The sequence below is a fragment of the Eurypyga helias genome, unplaced genomic scaffold (assembly GCF_000690775.1).
Source record: "Eurypyga helias isolate BGI_N326 unplaced genomic scaffold, ASM69077v1 scaffold27983, whole genome shotgun sequence".
NCBI lineage: Eukaryota > Metazoa > Chordata > Aves > Eurypygiformes > Eurypygidae > Eurypyga > Eurypyga helias.
In genome coordinates, this window is record NW_010243509.1 from 31,268 (window position 1) to 50,160 (window position 18,893).

Consider the following 18,893-nt stretch of genomic DNA (forward strand, 5'->3'; position numbering starts at 1 on the left):
GACAAACAAAGCACTATTGGTGTCCTCTGCAAGGGAGCACTGATAGGGGGCTGGCTGTAAATTGACGTGGCATGGAAAATCTCTGCTAGTTTGTAGCAGCTCTAACATCGCTGCAGAATCAAGCAGACTCTTACCAAGTTTGTCGCTTGAAATCACCACGGGCTTACTGTTTCTGTGGAAAAAAATGAATGGAAAGTACCTTCGCCTTTTGATTTGGGAACCAGACTTTTTCTGTATTTGGATTTACAGTTAATAGAAAACAAAATCAAGGGGAATTATTCAGTTCCTTTTTTTTCCCCTGTAGTGGGAGCAACAGATCTTGCTGCTCCCCCCACCTCTTCCTGTGATTTAATCATTTGCAGATCTTGCCATGGGGTGCGGACTGAGAAAGCTGGAAGACCCAGATGATAGCAGCCCTGGAAAAATCTTTTCTACACTGAAGAGACCACAAGTTGAAACAAAGACTGATTCTGCCTATGAATACGTATTGCTGGATTTTGCTTTAGAAGGTATCTCCTTACGTATCTTTATTCTTTTGAGAAAGCAAGGAATACGTTTTAACTTAGTACTATCTTGTTTGATCAAAGTATCTAAGATTTACTGTAAGTCAGAACTAGCCAAAATGTAAGACTTTTATTTTGAAACACAAATCATGACGGAGGTTCTCACTTAGATAAAATTACAATGGAAGCTACTGAAGTATTTTTAACAACCAAGCTCTCCAAATTACACAACTGTCCTTGTTAAGGAAGCTGGCTTAAAAACTGTTTGACTCATAGGAAACTAGGAAAATCTGATACTGCCATCCGTATTCACTTTGAATAATGGTTGTCTGAACTCAGTGTGGTGGTTCAGAAAATACCCTGTGCCTGAGCATTAATTGAATAACAATTTTTTAAAATGTGCTCAACTCATGAAAACAGGCTGTCATTGTCCTTGTTACTTTATGCAGAAGTAAGTCTGTTTCTTAGTTGTACACCAGGAGTAGCTTCCCCTCTTATGCCCACCCCAGTCTCTGGGTAGATGTTTTAGTCAGTCTTACTTTCATCTTGCTGTTTTTTTCCAAATGCTTTTCTTGTAGTTGTTGTGTAGTGTTTTGAAAATGGGACCAAAATGAAACAAAATTTGTATGCGCAGCTAGAGGCAGACAGTGCTCTGTGGGATACTTCCTTCCCGAGGGTGTCCCGTCTCTAACAGAGTAACTCCCTGTTCCACCAAGTTGAAAACATAAACAAGCCCAGATGGCTGCCCTCCGAGAACAGGCAGCTCAGTTTTGCAGTCACTTTAGTAGTAACTTGCATTTTCTAACAAGCCAATCTACTGGAAATTCTTAATAACAGGGATTTGAAGTAAGAGTAATTGCTAGAAGGGTTTGATAAGTGTATGTCTTATATTTTTCAGAACTCTCATAAACAAAACTTGGCCTCTGTTTAGTTTAATTCCAAGTTAAAGGGCTGTAGTAGTAATTGAAATTAAAATCTATCGGTTTGTTCATTGAAAAATTGCAAGATACTAACAGAAGCCACATTCTTTTAAGTTACAGTACTTGACATCTGACTGTTCTGTTTATTTGCACATAGAGAGAGTTTCTCACTGGCTTCTTTGAAGAAACAAAACTTTGAGTAAGTAGTAGTGGTAATAAAGCTTAGGCTGCCTAACGCATACATGAATTAGCAACTGCTGGTAATAGCATACTAAAACTTTGAGACTGAAGAGCATTTAGTGTTCTGAATAGCTGTTGTGTTTTTAAAGTAACAGGTTTCTGGAGGTGTTGCATAAAGGATTTGTAAAGGTGGTTGTGACTTTTAAGAAAAAGCATGTCAAACAAGTGCTAATAAAGGTGCATCTCTATTTTAACAACCTCTCACAACAGCACTGCAGATTCATGTTCTCCTGTTTAGTCTGATACTCAGAAGTGCTTCGCTCCAGTGACTTATTGTGGAATGAAATAAGTGAGATCAGTTTTTAGATAGTTGCTTACTATCTTTTTGGTTTCTGACTGTATGCAAGGGGATTTGTAAACACAGGTATCCTGAATGGTTCTAGCTGCATGTGTATTTGGCCTTGAAATATTTTTTTGTTTGGAGGCTCTACTTCTTAGAGCTAAGATCATGAATACAGAAAGAAGTGTATACACTGTCTTGGAGGCATTTCCAAATTCTGTTTGCTTATGAAATGTGGGATTGGCTGAAGCACTGTGGGGAGTGTGTTGGACTCTCTTTATTTTTCCTTCTCCCTTTCTACCGCAGTCAGTTCGCTCACAATCTTGCTGCTACTTGAATATCCTTTGGCTAAATGAATCTGAAGGGAAAGCCTTTCATCACTTTAGACCAAAGTTAGTTTTCAGTCTGCCAAGCTGTGTTATGCCTTCATGGCATTCTGTCTGCTGATTTCCAGAGCAAGGTGTTCCCCAACATCTGAGTTCGGTGTTTGCCTGAGTGACTTATTACCGCTGGATCTGGCACTAAGTAAAACAAGATCTGCATATGTACCTTACGGTAGGATCTCATAGGATATCATGTCCTGCATTAAAGTAGAAGTACAGCAAGCATAAATGCATTATTTCCATTTAATGTGCCTTATTCTCTGCTTCATCAGGCTAAACTCTGTGAAGTCAAAATAGGCCTGCTGGGGAGACTTTCAGGAGTCCCTGATCTTCTCCCAGGCTATGATGCAGATGAGGTCAGCCATGCTGTAGGCCAAACTAATGGGCCTGGAGTCCCTGTCCATCTTAGCTATCAGTAGTGTATTCTACCTTGGCTTCTCCCTTGCTGTCTCCAACATACTGTAATCATTACTGTAAAAATCAGCTTTGAGTTTCATGGAGGTCCTTCTGCATCAGGAGAATCCCAAATAAGAAAATTACAGCCAGTCTTTCATTTTGGTGGGATTGAATAGTACAAAGGAAATTAAGCAGTGGACTCTGAAGTGTAACTTTAAGTGCCTGTCTAGGGCTGTAAATTCTGTAGCCTCAATCATGAGGCATACCTCAGTTACAAAAACAGCTGTTAAATTTTTGAGGTCGGTTTAACCATAAAGTAGGGACAGTTTAAATACTCTACCCAAGCAGAATACTTACACCTTTTCCACAGCTCTCCTATTAGGGAAAAGAATGAATAATGATGCCAGGGTTTTTCACATCAGCATACTAATATGACATGCTGTGAAGTTCTTGTCACTCTGAATAACTGTGTGAATATGTATGAAGTAGCTGTGGTCATGGTCAATATCCTGCACCTCAAGTTTACTATACAACTAGCAAGTTAGCTGTAGTTCTGGTACTTCTAAGAGTGTTTTGGCTGCCTGTTGAAAGCATATCAGGAAGGAAACTTTATTAATGAAAAATGGTTGACATTAGCAAAATCAGTGATGTTCATATTGCATGCATTCCTGTGTTTTTGGCTTGTGGACTGTAGGACAGTTACTCCTTCAATACTCATTTAATGTCTTCTGGGTTTACTATGAGTGGAATCTTGGGATGGAGGCATTACTGTGGGCCAAATCCCCCATCTATGAAAGGGAGGGCTGTGATGTACTGTTTGCTTAAAAAGAAGGCAAGGTAGCACAAGATGGTTTACAAGATGTGTGTTTCTCACAGTACGTATTATTCTGGTTTCTTTTGATAGCTGTTCTGAGCTGTTAAGGCTTTTACACAGTGGCAAGCAGACTAGCCCTTCGTTCCTTTTTCCCTTGAAAAGATGTATTTGAAAGCATTTTAGTGTTGTAAAACATTCATCTCTGGTTTTGTGTGTTGGTTTGGTTTTTACATTAAAATAAGCCCTCTGTAATACTTATATCTCAGTATATAAGTTCCCTCCATTTTATGGTGGGAAAGCAGTATAGAGGTTGATATTTTACAGAAAACATCTCTCAGGAATCAGCAGAGTTCTCATTCAGTTTATTCAAATACAGATTTGGGCATACTGAAGATCAGTGTGTCTGGTTTATGGTACTTTAATCCAGTAGAATAGGTTGCTGTGTCTTTAAAGCCCTTAAATTCCTTGATGTTGCGCACCTACAATATAGGGCAGGTAGATAAGAGTATGTAAATGTATTCATTGAGTTAATTTCATGTTGTGAGGCCACTTAATTCCAGTTGGGGCATCCTTTAAGCATGTTGAACACTTAATGCAAGAGAAGCCTTGTAGAGAGAGGGGCCCATCAGAACACAAAGAGTAAGTCACTTCCAGCAGCAGTCACTGATAGAGACTTTACAGATTCCAAGCCAACCTGTCTTGTCGTAAGAGTTCATGTCTGCAGAGGATGAAAATTTTGGTGATGGGAAATACATGCTGGCAAAGTTACTCTGCAGTTACTGTCTGTGTATGAATGTTGATTTCCTGCTCTGTGGAGGCTCTTGAGGGCATCTACAATTCCAGTTGGAGCTGAGGGGAACAGGAATTACTGACCATCAGACTTACTGTGGCAGAATGTCATCTATTACCAGTGTGGAATCTCCCTTTTCTCTGTGCAAAAGCTGTGAATCACATCATTCAAAAAAAGGTTCTCCAAAATGTGTTCCCTTTATCTGTGTAGTTTTCCACAGTAGCTATGGACTACTTAGCTGTTGCCCATTGATTGGAAATGCATGCACACACTCCAAGGGATCCTCCTTAGAAATTAGTGACACCATATAGCTTGCTTAGGTGACATGTACTTAAGTCTACTGGAAAAAGGAATGGGGCCTGTGTTCAAATTTCAGCCTACAATCCCCAGATGACTTTTTAGAGATCCAAAAAAAGTATTTAAGAAAAACAAACCAATTGCTCTAGGCTTAAATTCATTGTATGGGAATTTACCTCACAACTAGGGTTGAAGGATACAGCTTCCACGTATTTTAAGGCTTTGGCTAGACAGAGTAGTCGCTTTGTTACGTTCCAGACCTATTGTGTGTTGAGATGTTGATGCAGCTCTTGGATCTAGCTTTGGCAAGCTAATTTAACATAAAGTGTTGCCAAATAGTTTAAAAATAGAGCATATTAACTTGTAAAAGTATGTACTTCAGCTAGTTGAATCAGCTGTAAATCTGCTCTTTCTTGTGTAAATAGAACTGTAGCTTTTTAGAAGATGTCTTGGGGTAGATGGTGTGATTTATATAAAAAGGTACTCACCCAAAAAGTATATGGACATACAGTATAATGTGCTTCTCTTTTCTGCTTTCAATTTTAGCTTCTTCAAATCCAGAAGTTATCAAGATTGGTTCTGTGTTGGATATAGCATCTAAGGTGGAAGAATATTACAACAAGGGATATGTTGCAGGAGCTGTTCATCCTATTATACTGCCAATTGGACGTAGAAGGAGTTTCCCTGCAAGTCACATGTATCGAGTGGTACTTTCACGATTAAAATTAAGGTAACAATGAAATAATTAGCATACCTTGATCCATTACTTAAACCATTTGTAAGTGGATTGCTCAACAAGCATAACTTATCAACTTGAAATGAGCACCTCAGAGAATTGAGTAACTGTTCCTTGTTTAGAATGGTGAGGAGGTTAGTAATTTTTTTTAATTAACACTAAGCATGCAATAGGAGAATGTTTAATTTGCCTTAGTAAATGTCCAAACAAAAATCCAAAGTTCCTTATCATAATCTGTGAGAAGATAAATTGTTAGTTTACCATTTTGTTTAGTATGTTTTTATAATAAGGTATTCTGTGTCTTATAACCTGCAGCAAATGTAAGACTAAACAAAACACTGGAACAGTAATATGCTGATTTAAATTCTCCCATGTCTCTTGCCTTTGTTTTCAGAACTTTTGTGTTTTCTCCTTTCTCCTAAGAGCACTGTTCAGGGAGAATGACCTATAAAGTGTGGATTGGTTAGTCAGTTTATTTTTCCTTCTTACTAAGGAGGAGATAATTCTGTGATTGGGGGCATACAAAAGCTTGGTTTTGACACTGAGGGAGAATCAAGAGTTTATGTTCCATCTCTATAGTCTTTGCTTATTACTCCTGTTTCCTCTGCACTGCAATGACTGATCATAAAGAAATTTTACTATTTTTACCAATTTTACTATTAGTTGCTTTGAATGCAAAGATAATATTTTGTTCTTCTTTTAAACAACCAGAAAAGTAGGTTTCTTACTGCATCAAGAGCTGTCATGCTTCCCCTTCTCTGCTGTACCCTAGTGTGATGCACAAAGATTCTTTCATTTTCTTTTGGAAGATCAGATGAGTGTGACTTGGAAGGTGCCTCTGCCACTCCAATAATGATTCTCTAAAACAGGGTTCGTTTGAGAGAGCTTCTCAAATGCTTTGCTTAAACACGCATTGTCCATGGCATTTGCTGCTCGCACAGTTTACCTTATAAATTCGATTGCAGACAAGGTGAATGCTGTCCATGGGGCAAAATGCTTGAGTAAAAAAAGTAGAACTCCTGCTCCTGGGAGCTCAGGCTCCAAAGAGCTGACACTGGCAGCACAGCTCCCACAACTCACCTTATCCCTGTAGGTGTGGAATCCTCATGAGCTGTGGTTTGAGCCTTTAGGCCTCTGAATAGGTGAAGGATGAGACCCTGCATATGAAAACCATTGGGTGTAGGTTCCCAATTTCCTGTGCAGGTGCTATACGTACATACATTGCTTTTCCTGTGGACAAGTACAGCTTCTCAGGCTGCTATCTGGAAAGTGACCTTTTGTATTTGAGTGTCTCATTGATGTTTCATTCTAAAGCAAAAGAGAGTGAAGGAAATGTCAAATAAAATCCTGTTACGCTATTGACATACACCAACTATTGTTGTTTGAGCTTTAGATAAAATATGAATAATACTGTTTCGTAACTTCAAATGGAAGTTAAATCTTGGTGGATTCTCAAATCTGAGCTATTTAAACATAACCTAGCCCAACGTAACTGTTACTGTATTGTGTTTATAGTATTTGCCAACACTATTTCATACAATAGCTGCAACTAACTCTGCTTTACTTACAAACACTGAACAGCAGCATGTAGACAATATAGAAGTACAATTTCTATTTATTGTGTTTCGTACTAAACACATCTGTTTCGGGCTTGCTATGTTTATAGCTTAAAATAGTATTTTTTGCATTATAAGAGATTTTAGGTTTGTCTATTACAAAAGCAGGGCTCTTTGTCCATAAAGTTCATGTTCCAAAAGATGTCTATTAACAGTCTTAAGATACTCATATTTCCACAGGAATGTTATTCTTCCCCTGACATGGTAATACACAGTACCTGCCACTTTGTGTCAGAAGCAGAACAAAGCACCAAAACTGGCTGACTTCTATTTAGAAGTATGAAGAAGCATTGCCAGTATGTCAATCATAACTATTGCAGAAGGAAAGAATTCTACATGCAAGCATTTGCCCAAGTCAGCAGCAAACTACTGACAAAGACTGCTTTCTTTCTGTGTTCTAGCCAGAAGCATGCAACACCCAGAGCACAAAGGCACCCCAGGCTGGTGATTGAGGAATGTCCTTTAATGTATGAAACACTGACAAATGAGGTGGTGAAAGAACTGCTAGATAAGGTAATGGAGGTTTGTTCAAACTTCTCTTCAGATGCTTTTCTGCCATATGTGTAAGTTACATACAGTTGTTGATTGGGTTTTTTAGTTTTGGGTTTCAACTTTGGTTTGTTTTATAAAAGCTACAGTCTTTTCTTGATGCAAAAATTGTTATTTTTCTTCACTAGCTGCTTTTTTCCTAATTTAGGACTTAGTGCTGAGGCCTCTGAGCCTTAGTGCTGGCCACTTACACCACTGAAAGCAGAATCAGGCCCAGACTCTTCACTTAGTCTTTATAAAGTGGTTGTATGATGACTTTTTCTGGAATAAATTTTTTAAAAAATCTGAAATCTTACGTTGTTCTGGGTTAAATAAGGTATTCTTAATGAAAATTAATATATTCAATTTCTAGGATTCTTTAATAGAAATTCAAGAGACACAGTAAGTGTATTAAATATTCACAGCTTTTGAAGATGCTGTGTAGTTAAAGAAAACTAAGTGTCCACTGGAATGCAAGCTGTAGTTCTAGTTCTTGTGTTTAACTTCCTCTGCAAAACTGAAGACTTGGTGAAACAGGAAACTCCTTGTTATTACAAGACATAGTGATATCTTTTACATTAGTTGCCAAGGAAAGAAGTAGAGGAAAAAGCACATTGGGGATGTTTAATGGTCTTTGAAATTATCAGTTGTTTATAATTATGAAATGGTTTGTTTTGAAATATTCAGGTGCCCACAATTTAAAATGGGAACCATTACGTGTTTATACAACCAGCCAGGTTGGTTGTATAGCATAGCAGACAAACACTTAAAGGAAAAATACACTTGAAATGAGCTTCAATTGTCTTGCTAGCAAATCTGGAACAGTAGTAGTATGTGAAAATAATTTGATTTTTAAAATGCTCCCAGGGTTTTAGTTAAAGATCTGAACCCATAAGACTCTGGCATTTCAGGAAAGAGATTGTCATATTACCTGTTTTTCTGCATGTTGCTTGTCACAGGATTTTAAATTATTTGGTTGTCTTAGAAGCAGCAGCTGTGTCTAGTCAGTGACTGGCATGTATCATTGCTGTACATACATAATAGTGGTAGATGGTAATGCTTTGGTCTGCCATGCTACTAAAAAGGCATTGTACTACCATCAGCTATTTGAGTGTTATTCGCTCTTGATTAATAGTTAAACTGGGTAGAGATCCTTCTCTCGCTGCCCTTACTAATGCAGTACTTCCCAGGCAAGTTCTTCCATCTGGACTGGGGTTTCTGTGTTTTCCTGGAAAGACTTTATTGCACAGGGGAGCTTATAACACAGGACGGCAGCGGGATCACCTCCTTAGATGGCAGCACTCCTTATCCCAGCAAAAAACCCACCCCTCCTTTCACAAGCTATATCCCACAGGTAGACACATATTCTATAGGTATATTTTGAGATTTCAGGGCAGAGAAAGACACCACTAGCAGAAAGCAGAGTTGAGAGTTTTAATTTGTTTCTAGCTCTCTCCTTTCTCTGCTGATTCACTATTCTCAGTAATAGGGAAGCTGAGGATCTTCCAAAGGAACCGGGGGATAATGAATCATGACACATGACAAATATTTCTAAAGTAATTTTAATATGACTCATATCATGTGTTTAGAGAGACGATACTACTTCTTGCATCAGTACACTTGTTGCTACGACACAGCAAGTGAAATACTTTGGATGTGTTCTAAATGAAGGATTTTGTATGCACTAAAATCAGTGCCAGTGTTGGCCACCTAATTTGGCCTGAGCCCGAAGACATGCTGGGAGACTTCCCTTTACTTTGAAATGTGGGCAGTATACAAAAACAAGCCACCCTCCTGTAGTACATTGTTGTGTTTTTTGTCCTTGAAAATCAACACTTCAGTTAGGCAGAATATGTAACTTTTCAACAACTTGTACGTACATGCAATTCTAAAATCACTTTTCAGACAAATTTCTGTTGAAAATACAGGTTAATGAAGCTGCTAAAAGAGGAAAGAAGTTTGTTGGATTTGTAACACAACATTTTCCCCAGCCTAAATCCTGTAATGGAACAAGCACGGATGGAAGTGCAGAGCTGGAATCAACACTGAGCAGAAGAAATAGGGAACACGGCAGAAAAAATTCTGATGATTACAAAAACTGGAATGAAGGGACATTGAGTGGTCACTCATCTGAGAGTGGGATAGAAGAGGAAATGCAAGGAGAAAGCTGTCTCTTACAGGATGCAGATTTCCAGTTTGGGAAAGAAGTCAGCCCTGTTAAACAACGAAAAGGAGAAGGTAATAAACACTGCTCAAGTATTGCAGAAATATAAGGTATTTTATTGAGCAGTTTTTCCTTTTAAAAAAGGTGTAAGACAAAGAACACCACAGCATGTTCTGTTGTACGAAATGGTGGGTTTGGAAGATGCATCTTCCTTAAATGCATACGTGTTTCTAAAAAGGTTGCCAGCTGAGGAAACAGAAGAAATATTTACCTTTTGCCCTGTGTGTGTGTGAACTGGGGTAATAGAGTGAAATGATATTTCAGTTTTCATACAGAACATTATAAATACAAACTCTTAATTTTGACAGTATAAATTAAAGGAAAAGGAGGAAAACCCACAAACAAACCCCAAAAGATTATCCACAGTGTAATTCTGATTTCATGTAGTGCAAACATAGCTTTTTCACTTGGTATGTGTATAACGTGGCAGTAAAAATATAATTTCTCTTACAAAGATGCAGTTGCTTTAAAAATTTTTCCTAAATGCATATAGTTTTCACTCTTAATATTAAATCGTAAATATGTAATGGATTTCCAAGAATACATTATGATTCTAGGTCTTGGCCAGTTTCAAACCTGATGAGTGATCCCTTTACTTCTGGAGCTGCAATTTTGTGTGCTCTAGCCAACTCACGTAACTTAGAGGAAACAAATCCGTTCATAATGGATTCTCTCTGGTTAACATGCCTTCAAGAAGCATCCTGAAAGAGATCACTTAACTGAATGCATTGGCCATGAAATCAGAGAGGGTGATTGTTACAAAGTGAGTTTACACTAGAGAAAAGTAAGTGTTTAAAAGTTGCTTAGGAAGGAAAAGTATTACTGAAGAATACTGGTGCTGTGGTAGAGAACTTTAGTTGTAGAAGAATCTGAGATTCTTTGTGAGAGAGATTGCCTGAAACAGTGACTTCTGATACTGAGGCCTCCTGGTTTATGAGGGAGAAAAGGTTAACAGGAAGAAGTAATCTAAAAAAAGGCATGAGAACTAATGCAGGATATTATTGTGTAGAAAATGGGCAGCATGAAACTTTCATGTCAGACTGCATTTTGACATAATAAGTTTTTCCTTGATGGGGCAGGCGTGTTAATTGCTCTCAAAGGCACCCTTTTCACTTCCCTGTTAAGAGTTAAGCACCCTTTCCCGTTTGTAGACAGTCAGGAAAATGACTTAGCACTGAGGTAATCAATGTCCCTCTTATTTTCAACACTTGAATTCAAGGTTCTTGTACAACAGGCTGAACCATTATAGCATGATCTGTTAAAGCTTAACTTTTTCCTTACAGCTTGAGATAGTGGATTCGCACAGTGTAGCAGAGTAGAAATCCTGTGCGTAAAAAGCTGTAAACTCTTGGCTGTGTTAAGGAGCTTTGTTCATGTGGACTGGTGTAACCAGTGTATCCCCTACATGCAGTCGTCTTGGGAAATTCTCAAAAAGCCATGGCAAGAACATGCCAGGCTTCTCTACTGCTAGTCACATATTGGAGTTCATAAGGCAAAACTTAAAAAGGCAGTTAAGTTTTCATAAGTGTTGTATGTAACCATTTAAAAAAAAAAAGAAAACCACTGATGTGAATTTTCCAAGGAAGTCTTACATGCTGTGTAGGTATGCACTGCCACTTCAGTGTGCCATTTCTATTTAGGTCTTATCAGAAGATGCAAAACTAGTGTCCAGATTCTAGATTTGGGGTTCATAGCGTGTGAATTCTGACCACTTATAAATACACTGCTTGCAGAGGCAAATTTCTGATGCACACGTGTGTATTGGAAAACTTGGTTTAGGCTGTTCAGATGTTGAGGTGGTAGGCAATCTGAGTGCTTTTTTTGGCAACTGCTTTATTTCTCCACAGCAGTGACATATGTCAGTGTATTTGTAGAACACATTTATATAGCTAGGACTTCATAACTTGTCACCAGTGACTTCCTGAAAAGCTATGGACTTGTGAATTTTGATTAATGCTTCTTTATGGCTGGTTTTGTGACAGCATTGTATTAATGCCTATGTATAAAAAGCATTCTAGGATACGCAGGTTTTGTACATCTAACTTTTACTTGTCAGTTACTGTGTGGGAAGCCTTGGTAGGCAACTAATTATACTGGTAGTTAAGTAATCTTAAGAAAATAATGGGTAAAAGTCAGTATTGTGCAAGGCATTTGTAGTATTTAAATTTAGAAAACTGTTTTGGTAATCTTCTGTTACAGAAACTTCAAATATTTGTCATCACAGGTTCCATCAATAGTAGAAATAAAGCCTGTTTCCACTGGGTTTTTCTTAGCTCTAGTTTATTTTCTCTATGCAAAATCCACCTACCAAAAATGTTCAGTGACAACCCAACTGTAATATGTCCACGTTTTTCTCATATCCCAGAGCTCTTGCCTCATCCTGGGTGTGTTTTGGGCTCAGGCTGAGTACAGTCACATCAGGAAACAATTCCTAAAACTGTTGTTCAGTATCAGAAAATCATGTTGAAATAAGAGATTCATATCTCTGGTTTGGAGCATTGTCTTCCAGAGGTTCATTCTTCTTTCTTTTTCTTAGACAAGCTGTATACAGTCTTCAATGTTTTTGATGATGATTCTACCTGCTGGACCTATCATGAAGGCGTTTTGTCAATGAAAGTAACAAGAAAGGGGCCAGTTATTAGTACACTGGAAGCAGACTGGCTAGAATTAACCACATTTTATTATAAACAAGGATTGTCCTTAATTGATTCATTTGTACACTGGGAAACTTCTAAAGGTGAGTATTGCCCCAGAATATCATGCAGCTTTTACTTGTTTATGTAGAACTACATCATTTGTGTGTTTTGCTTCTTGGTGTGAAGGGCACCGTGAAAACATGTTCAGATAGTCATTGTAAATTTACAGAATCTGATACCTGAAAAAGGAATAACTTGTTTTCTGAGCAGTTATAGCTCTGAATAATGAGAACTTTGGCTTTGTTTTATCAAATTGAAAATTTACAAAGCAGGAAATTAGTGTAGTGTTATAATGAAATAAGCATTTTGCATTTGTTTTTCTTTTAAAGGAAACTAAAATTGGAAAAAATTACATACATGTTTCCCTGATGTTTACATTCTCCTGCTCACTGTAGATACTGTGCTGCACTCTGAATATTTGTAATGAGACCGAGCACCTTAAGTTCTCATTGTGCTTACTGTACCTTTAAACTGAAGTCAGGCTTTCCATGCTTCCTGATTTCTCCAGCTCTTTGAGTTTAAATTCTTTCCAAACCAGCAAATTGCATTCAAATTCAACTGTTGATCCTGAAGCTTGTTCTGGTATGGGCATACATGGAGAGTAGAGAAATCTGGTTTTGTCCTTGCCCTCACCTGCAGGTGGATCCTTCAGGCCCTCCTCACACAGGTGGGAGAGAGGTCTTCTGCAGGAATCTATCAGCTCAGTTAACACTCAGATTGCTACAATGATAGAACTTCTGGCCACAGGAATCTTCAAATTTTCATAATTCTACCGGTTTGGGTTTGATCTCGGTGTTTGTTCTGGAGAGATCCTGCTAGCTCTTTCTGAGTTCCCAGCCCTCATCCTCCTCATGAGCAGACACAAGCCTGATGTCAGCAGTGCTGCTGCTGGTGCAGTCCCATCACTGCACACCTGGCTGAGCCCAAAATCCTGTGCCTTGGCAGGGCTGTACCACTGCTGATAACTGGAACACCTCTTTTAGAGGTCAAAATACTTCAGCCAATAAACTCTGATAGAAATTCACTTTCATTTGAACTGAATTTGTCTGAAAGCCAGAGATCAGAAGTTTTGCAATAAAAAGTATGTAGCTACTGTTGTGTGATTACTTGAAAGTCATGGGAAGAAAAGGGTCGTACTCCAGTGTTAGGGGGACAGACCAAGAGCCTGACTTAATGAACTGTTTCAGAATTTATTAATTCTTGAAATGTTGTTTGATAGCAAACTTAGAATTTATACCTCAATAATGTGAAACTTTGTCTTTGGGTCTGTTCACTTCTTGCTTGTACGAAGTTCTAAGTTGTTGGTGTTTCTGTAGAATTGCTTATGACTGTTCAGTGTAAGCAAGCAAAGCACAGGGCTGCAGTGAAGTCTTGTAAAAACTGCATTGAAAAAGTTTCAGAGACCTTAAATGAGTCTTGCAATACTCAGGCTGATTATCAAGTGCAGTAGTGTACTTATGAAAGGCACTTTCTTATTAAGTCATTTGACATCCACTTCTTACATGAATTACACAAAACAGGGGGTTTGAGTGTTTTTTCTATTTACTGTATGCTTTATTTAATGCTTTTTTCCTGATGTTCTGATTTAAAATAATGTGCATTCAGCATCCCATTCACATGGCCTGGATTAAGAAGGACATAGATTTTAAAAAAAGCTAAAAACATTTTAAATCTTAGGAAGTTAAATCATGTGGGTTCTTCAAAAATCAAACCCTGAAAATAGTGAGAACTCGTCTGTTTTCATTGTTCTCGGTAGTTTAGAGCGTGAATCGCGGCATTTCTTTAGCTCTGCAATAGAGTAAATACAGTGATTGTAAGAGGATCACAAGCACATAAACATCACTATATTTATATCAGATGGAGAGGGACTGGCTGCCAAATTCAACTTTGTTTTGTGCACATAACCAGTCTAATGGCACAGTTATATTGGCCAACTTTTTTGCTATCTATTAAGTCAGTGGAAGAACTAAGTTTCCTTTGGGGGAGGAGAGGTGAGAAATCAGACTCCTAGTTTTCAGTGCAGATATTTTAGAGCTGGAAAATAACTCTCTGGAGATAGGTTACAATTCACGGAGGAGTGTCTTTGGCAGCTGTTGAAATTAATCTTTGCAGCTGTTGTCCAAGAACAGTGTTGCAGTCTTCCCATTCCCCTGTAGCTGTCTGCTCTTCTCTATGTGAATAGCCATCCCATCTGTGATACCCAGGTTATGGCTTATTTAGGGTCTTCGTGTTGCCTCTTGGCAGAAGTTGGTACTTCTGCTTCAGCCCTGCCTGGCTGGTCGGTGTTTCGGCTACTCACGGGTGGGGCGCTGCTGAATTAAACCGTGTATATTCAAAGGCACAGCTCATTCTGTGGATGGAATTCGGCAGCTGATCAAGTGTCTGTAACCACAGCAAGAAATTAATTTTGCTACTGAGTTCTTAAGCTAAAATGTTTGTTCTTGAGTTCAACGTGGAAGACTTTTCTAACCAGGGAGAAGTTTGGCATTCAACAGAGGGACGTGTAAAATGCTTTTCTTGGCAGAAAACGTACTTAAGCACTTGTACTCATTACTATCATTACTTCTTGTATTTCTAAATGGGATATCTAATTGTCATCTTCACCTCACTTTTGTTTGCTGCTAGACTGAGGTGGCTTTACCAATAGTTGTCCTTTTATAGAGCTTCAGTGAAATGAGCATACATTAACTATTGGTTTAATAAAACCACTGGATACGAGTCAGGCAGCTGCACAGAAATCCTCCCCTGGTTTGGACTCTGCACATGATCTGCAGAGTCAGCAGAACTCTCGCTACCAGGATCAAAATGCAATACCCAGTTTAAGGCAGGAAGAAGTTTTAACATAAAAATTTTTCAAAAATCGTTGTTTATTTGTATTAATACAACTTCTGTGTTCTGCTGCTGAGAGAGGATGCAGTCATAAAAATAAGCCAGGTAAGTTCTCTTTTAGCAGCCATTTAGATTGTTTTGGTGTTCCTCCATTTGGAGCTGCCTTGTCATGATCACAGAGGTACCTAAGGTTAGTAGCAATGCTGTGGCAATGTTTTTGCTTTTTCTGGTTTGTTATCTGTCATGCAGCACTTTTTCTTTGAGTACTAATTCTAACAAAAGCAAAAAGCTAACTATTTTAATTTATCCACATACGCAGCTTTTTCAATACAGGTGATTTTTGACATGGTACTTGTGTCAATAACTGTTTAAAATTTATTCTGTCACATTTGAAAAACGATAAACAGATATCCTAATGTGTTGTAGGTGGACAGCCTCTTTTAAGTATCTGCTTGAACACTGAAGAAAGGTCCAAGTCCATGAACTTAAGCTTGAGTGTTTATGAATTATTAGGACTTGTGTAGATATTGATATGTTTGTGTCTGAAGCCATATATTAAGTTCCATGTACAATCAAATGATATTTATGTGTAATCTAAGAATAAGATAACTATGCTCAAAAAATGGAAATTCCTGGTTTATGTAGTACAACTTCTGTGCCAGTCTGGTTGGTTTTTAAAACCAGACTAGTTGTATTCCATTAGTCTTCTATGTTCACTGGGTGTTTTTTTCTTTATCTGCCTTCTTTCCCTGAACCTGTGGCGGAAACTATCATCTCTTTAATCTTCAGAGTATCACCAATATTGGCACAAAGATGTACATAATGTTACTGTTCAAATTTAGTTTAAGATGGTCATCTGGCAAGGTACATCTATACAGAAGGCTCCTGATGGAAGGAGAAGCAAAACCAGAAAATGAACCGATGTTTGATGCACAGCTTTAGCTTGGGCCAGCCAGATACTGTCAGGCTCCAACAAGTGAGTCAGGGAGTTGTGTTCCAACTTCCTTCCTATCAGGAATCTTCCTACAATTACTTGTGTTTCAGTCTCTTCCTGTGGCCATTTACGTATTTATTTAAGCAACAGTAGCTAGGCTTTACACTTCATGCTTCATTTATCTCTCTGCTCTCTCCCACCACCCCAAAAGCCACACTTATTGCCAGGCATACAATATTGAAGTTAAGAAAGAGGGTTTGTGCCCATCTGCTGGATTACAGGAAACTTGAATTTGGATTCCAGCATGAATGTGGCCGATGCTTTTGAGAAAACATAATGGTTCATACTTCAGTTTGCATTTCAGAAAGGGTTTTGAATAACAAGTTGACTTGCAGATTACATCAAGTTGTAACTAGATGCAGAAATAACCTCAAATTTGTTAATTGCCGTCTCAATTTTTTCAACAACTGTTCAGTGAGAAAAAACAAGCCCATGTATACATTTCAGTAAGATATCAACCTGAAACTTTCTATTTCAGTTTATATTTGTCTTTATGTTCACAGGGGACTATTTGCCCAAATCTTTAGAGGGATTATTTATCTATGAAGAAGAAGGTGCTGGGGTTCCAGGCTCCAACAGGAAAGGAAATGATGCGATAGTTGTTGAACAATGGACAGTCATTGAGGTAAATTAGTGATTACTAGTATTGCAATTTCCTATTTATAGTTTTCTTTGTTTTTCCTTAGAATGCTTGTACCAATGTTTGATAAAGGTTCAGAATGGTTTCTTGAAGCCACCTGCATAAACTACACTAAAGCCTTGATTCATAAAAGTGAAGTCAGGCCTGTGGCCACTGGTCGGTGTGCATAGAAGAAATGTGCCACAGGGATTCTGGCTAGACGCTTATGAATGTTCCTACCAACAAGCACAACCACCAAAGAAAATGTTGTTTGCTTTTTTTATGTATGTGTTTCAGACCAATACAGACATATTTTCAGCAGGCGCAGCTCTACTGACAATATGTTGAAGTTTTTTTAAACAAAGAGGGGAAGAAAACAGCAAAAACTAGAAACTGAACAAGAAAATTTGATAGCAAATTGAGCATTGTTTTCAGATGTGTGTTTCTAGTAGAATTTTAGAGCTAAATATGGAAGATTTTTCCTAATAATTGTTCTTATGCGTATATCTCAGTATAAATACAAATAAATGTTGCATATACAGCGATAAAATTATTTAATGTTTTTAGTATTACAAGATTATTGGTATGAATTATTGACATCTGAAAGTAATCATTGCTGGAGGATACTAAGGGCTTCAGAAATATTCAATAATAATACATTTACTAATGTGGAAAAAAGAATTAAAATGAAGACTTTTTTTCCACTTATTTGGGGTTGGTTTGTTTTTAAATACACCAAAAAAAACCCAAACACCAAACCCCCAAAACTTGTCTGTAGCTAGGCGAGATGCTTGTTGTTCACATGTGAGGTAAAACCCTAAATACATCAATTGAGACACCGATTTAGGTGTTCAAAAATTTTTAGACATTAATTTACAAGGTAACAAGTTCAGCGAGTGAGATGTGCTTTGAATGCCTTGCTGATTCAGGTCTCATACCTGAAGGGAATGTTCTGTTTTCCTCATTTTCTCTAGTCTTGAACTTTCCACTTGTGTTCAGTTGGAAACAATGAATCTCGATGTCATCTCAAAAGATTATCTCGTTATAAATGAGTCGTAATTGGTGTAGAAATCCAAATAAAACATGTGCAGAGTCTCTTTACTACTTTTTATAATTATTAATGTAGGGGTGTGAAATTAAAACAGATTATGGACCTTTATTGCACACACTGGCTGAGTTTGGATGGCTCCTGACCTGTGTCCTGCCTACACCTATTGTGCGACATGACAGGTACCCAAACAATAATTACAGCATTTTTGGTGTATGAATCTCAGGCTTATCACTTGATTACTTGTGTAATTAATTGTAAGAGGAAAAAAAAATGCTAATACTACCTGCATATAGAACTTGAGATGCAGGTAGCATTATGGTGACATTTTCTACCCCACTGTTTCAGGACTGTACCTTCAGTGAGTTTCAAACTAGACCAGTAATCCTAAACTTAAAAAACATTGATTGTATCTAAACATTAAAGATTTTTATTTAGGAAACTTTTTTTATCACGTACCTAGTCCCCAGCAATGGGGTTACTCTCAAGTTTATGCAAGTTTGTGTTGAAATGTTTCACTCATTTAGGTCCTTGGTGAATGACTGGTTAAACGATGTAAGAAGTAATGTTGCCACAAGCCAGTCAGGCAGTATTTATTGTGATTTAAAATGTGCTAATCCAGCAAGTTATTGGGCTGTTTCTCTTTTAAATGTAGGCATTTTATTTAGTTTCAAATGAACCCAAACTACTGGATTTCAGTTCTCTTACTGTAATACTTAGATGAATAAGGGGGCTCTGCATAGGGGGAGCTAAAGAGCAGACCTGGAGCCTCTATAAGGTTCCAGATTTTTAACTAAAGAAAGTACTGTGCTTTTCCTCATGGTATCAAGCTAAAAATGGCAAATGAAGCACTGGATTATGCATACATGTCTTTTCTCTCTTCTTTTTTTTTTTTATTCTGCTCTCTTGAGATTGATTGCCAAGGCTTGAAAACAAACCGGTGTACTGAGTCATGGCTTAGGGCTTATTAAGAACAATGG

The 18,893-nt window shown here is 37.9% G+C and overlaps 1 protein-coding gene across 1 annotated transcript in view; it reads left to right on the forward strand.

Annotated features, from left to right (window-relative positions):
• The window catches only part of RFTN2 (raftlin family member 2), a 28,858-nt gene continuing 9,965 nt past the window's right edge, over positions 1-18,893 (forward strand). The window contains exons 1-7 of the mRNA XM_010149456.1: positions 1-509; positions 5,170-5,353; positions 7,377-7,488; positions 9,432-9,741; positions 12,264-12,464; positions 16,750-16,871; positions 17,992-18,095. Coding sequence (XP_010147758.1) covers positions 371-509; positions 5,170-5,353; positions 7,377-7,488; positions 9,432-9,741; positions 12,264-12,464; positions 16,750-16,871; positions 17,992-18,095 — 1,172 coding nt within the window. The 5' untranslated portion in view covers positions 1-370. The remainder of the gene's footprint in view (positions 510-5,169; positions 5,354-7,376; positions 7,489-9,431; positions 9,742-12,263; positions 12,465-16,749; positions 16,872-17,991; positions 18,096-18,893) is intronic.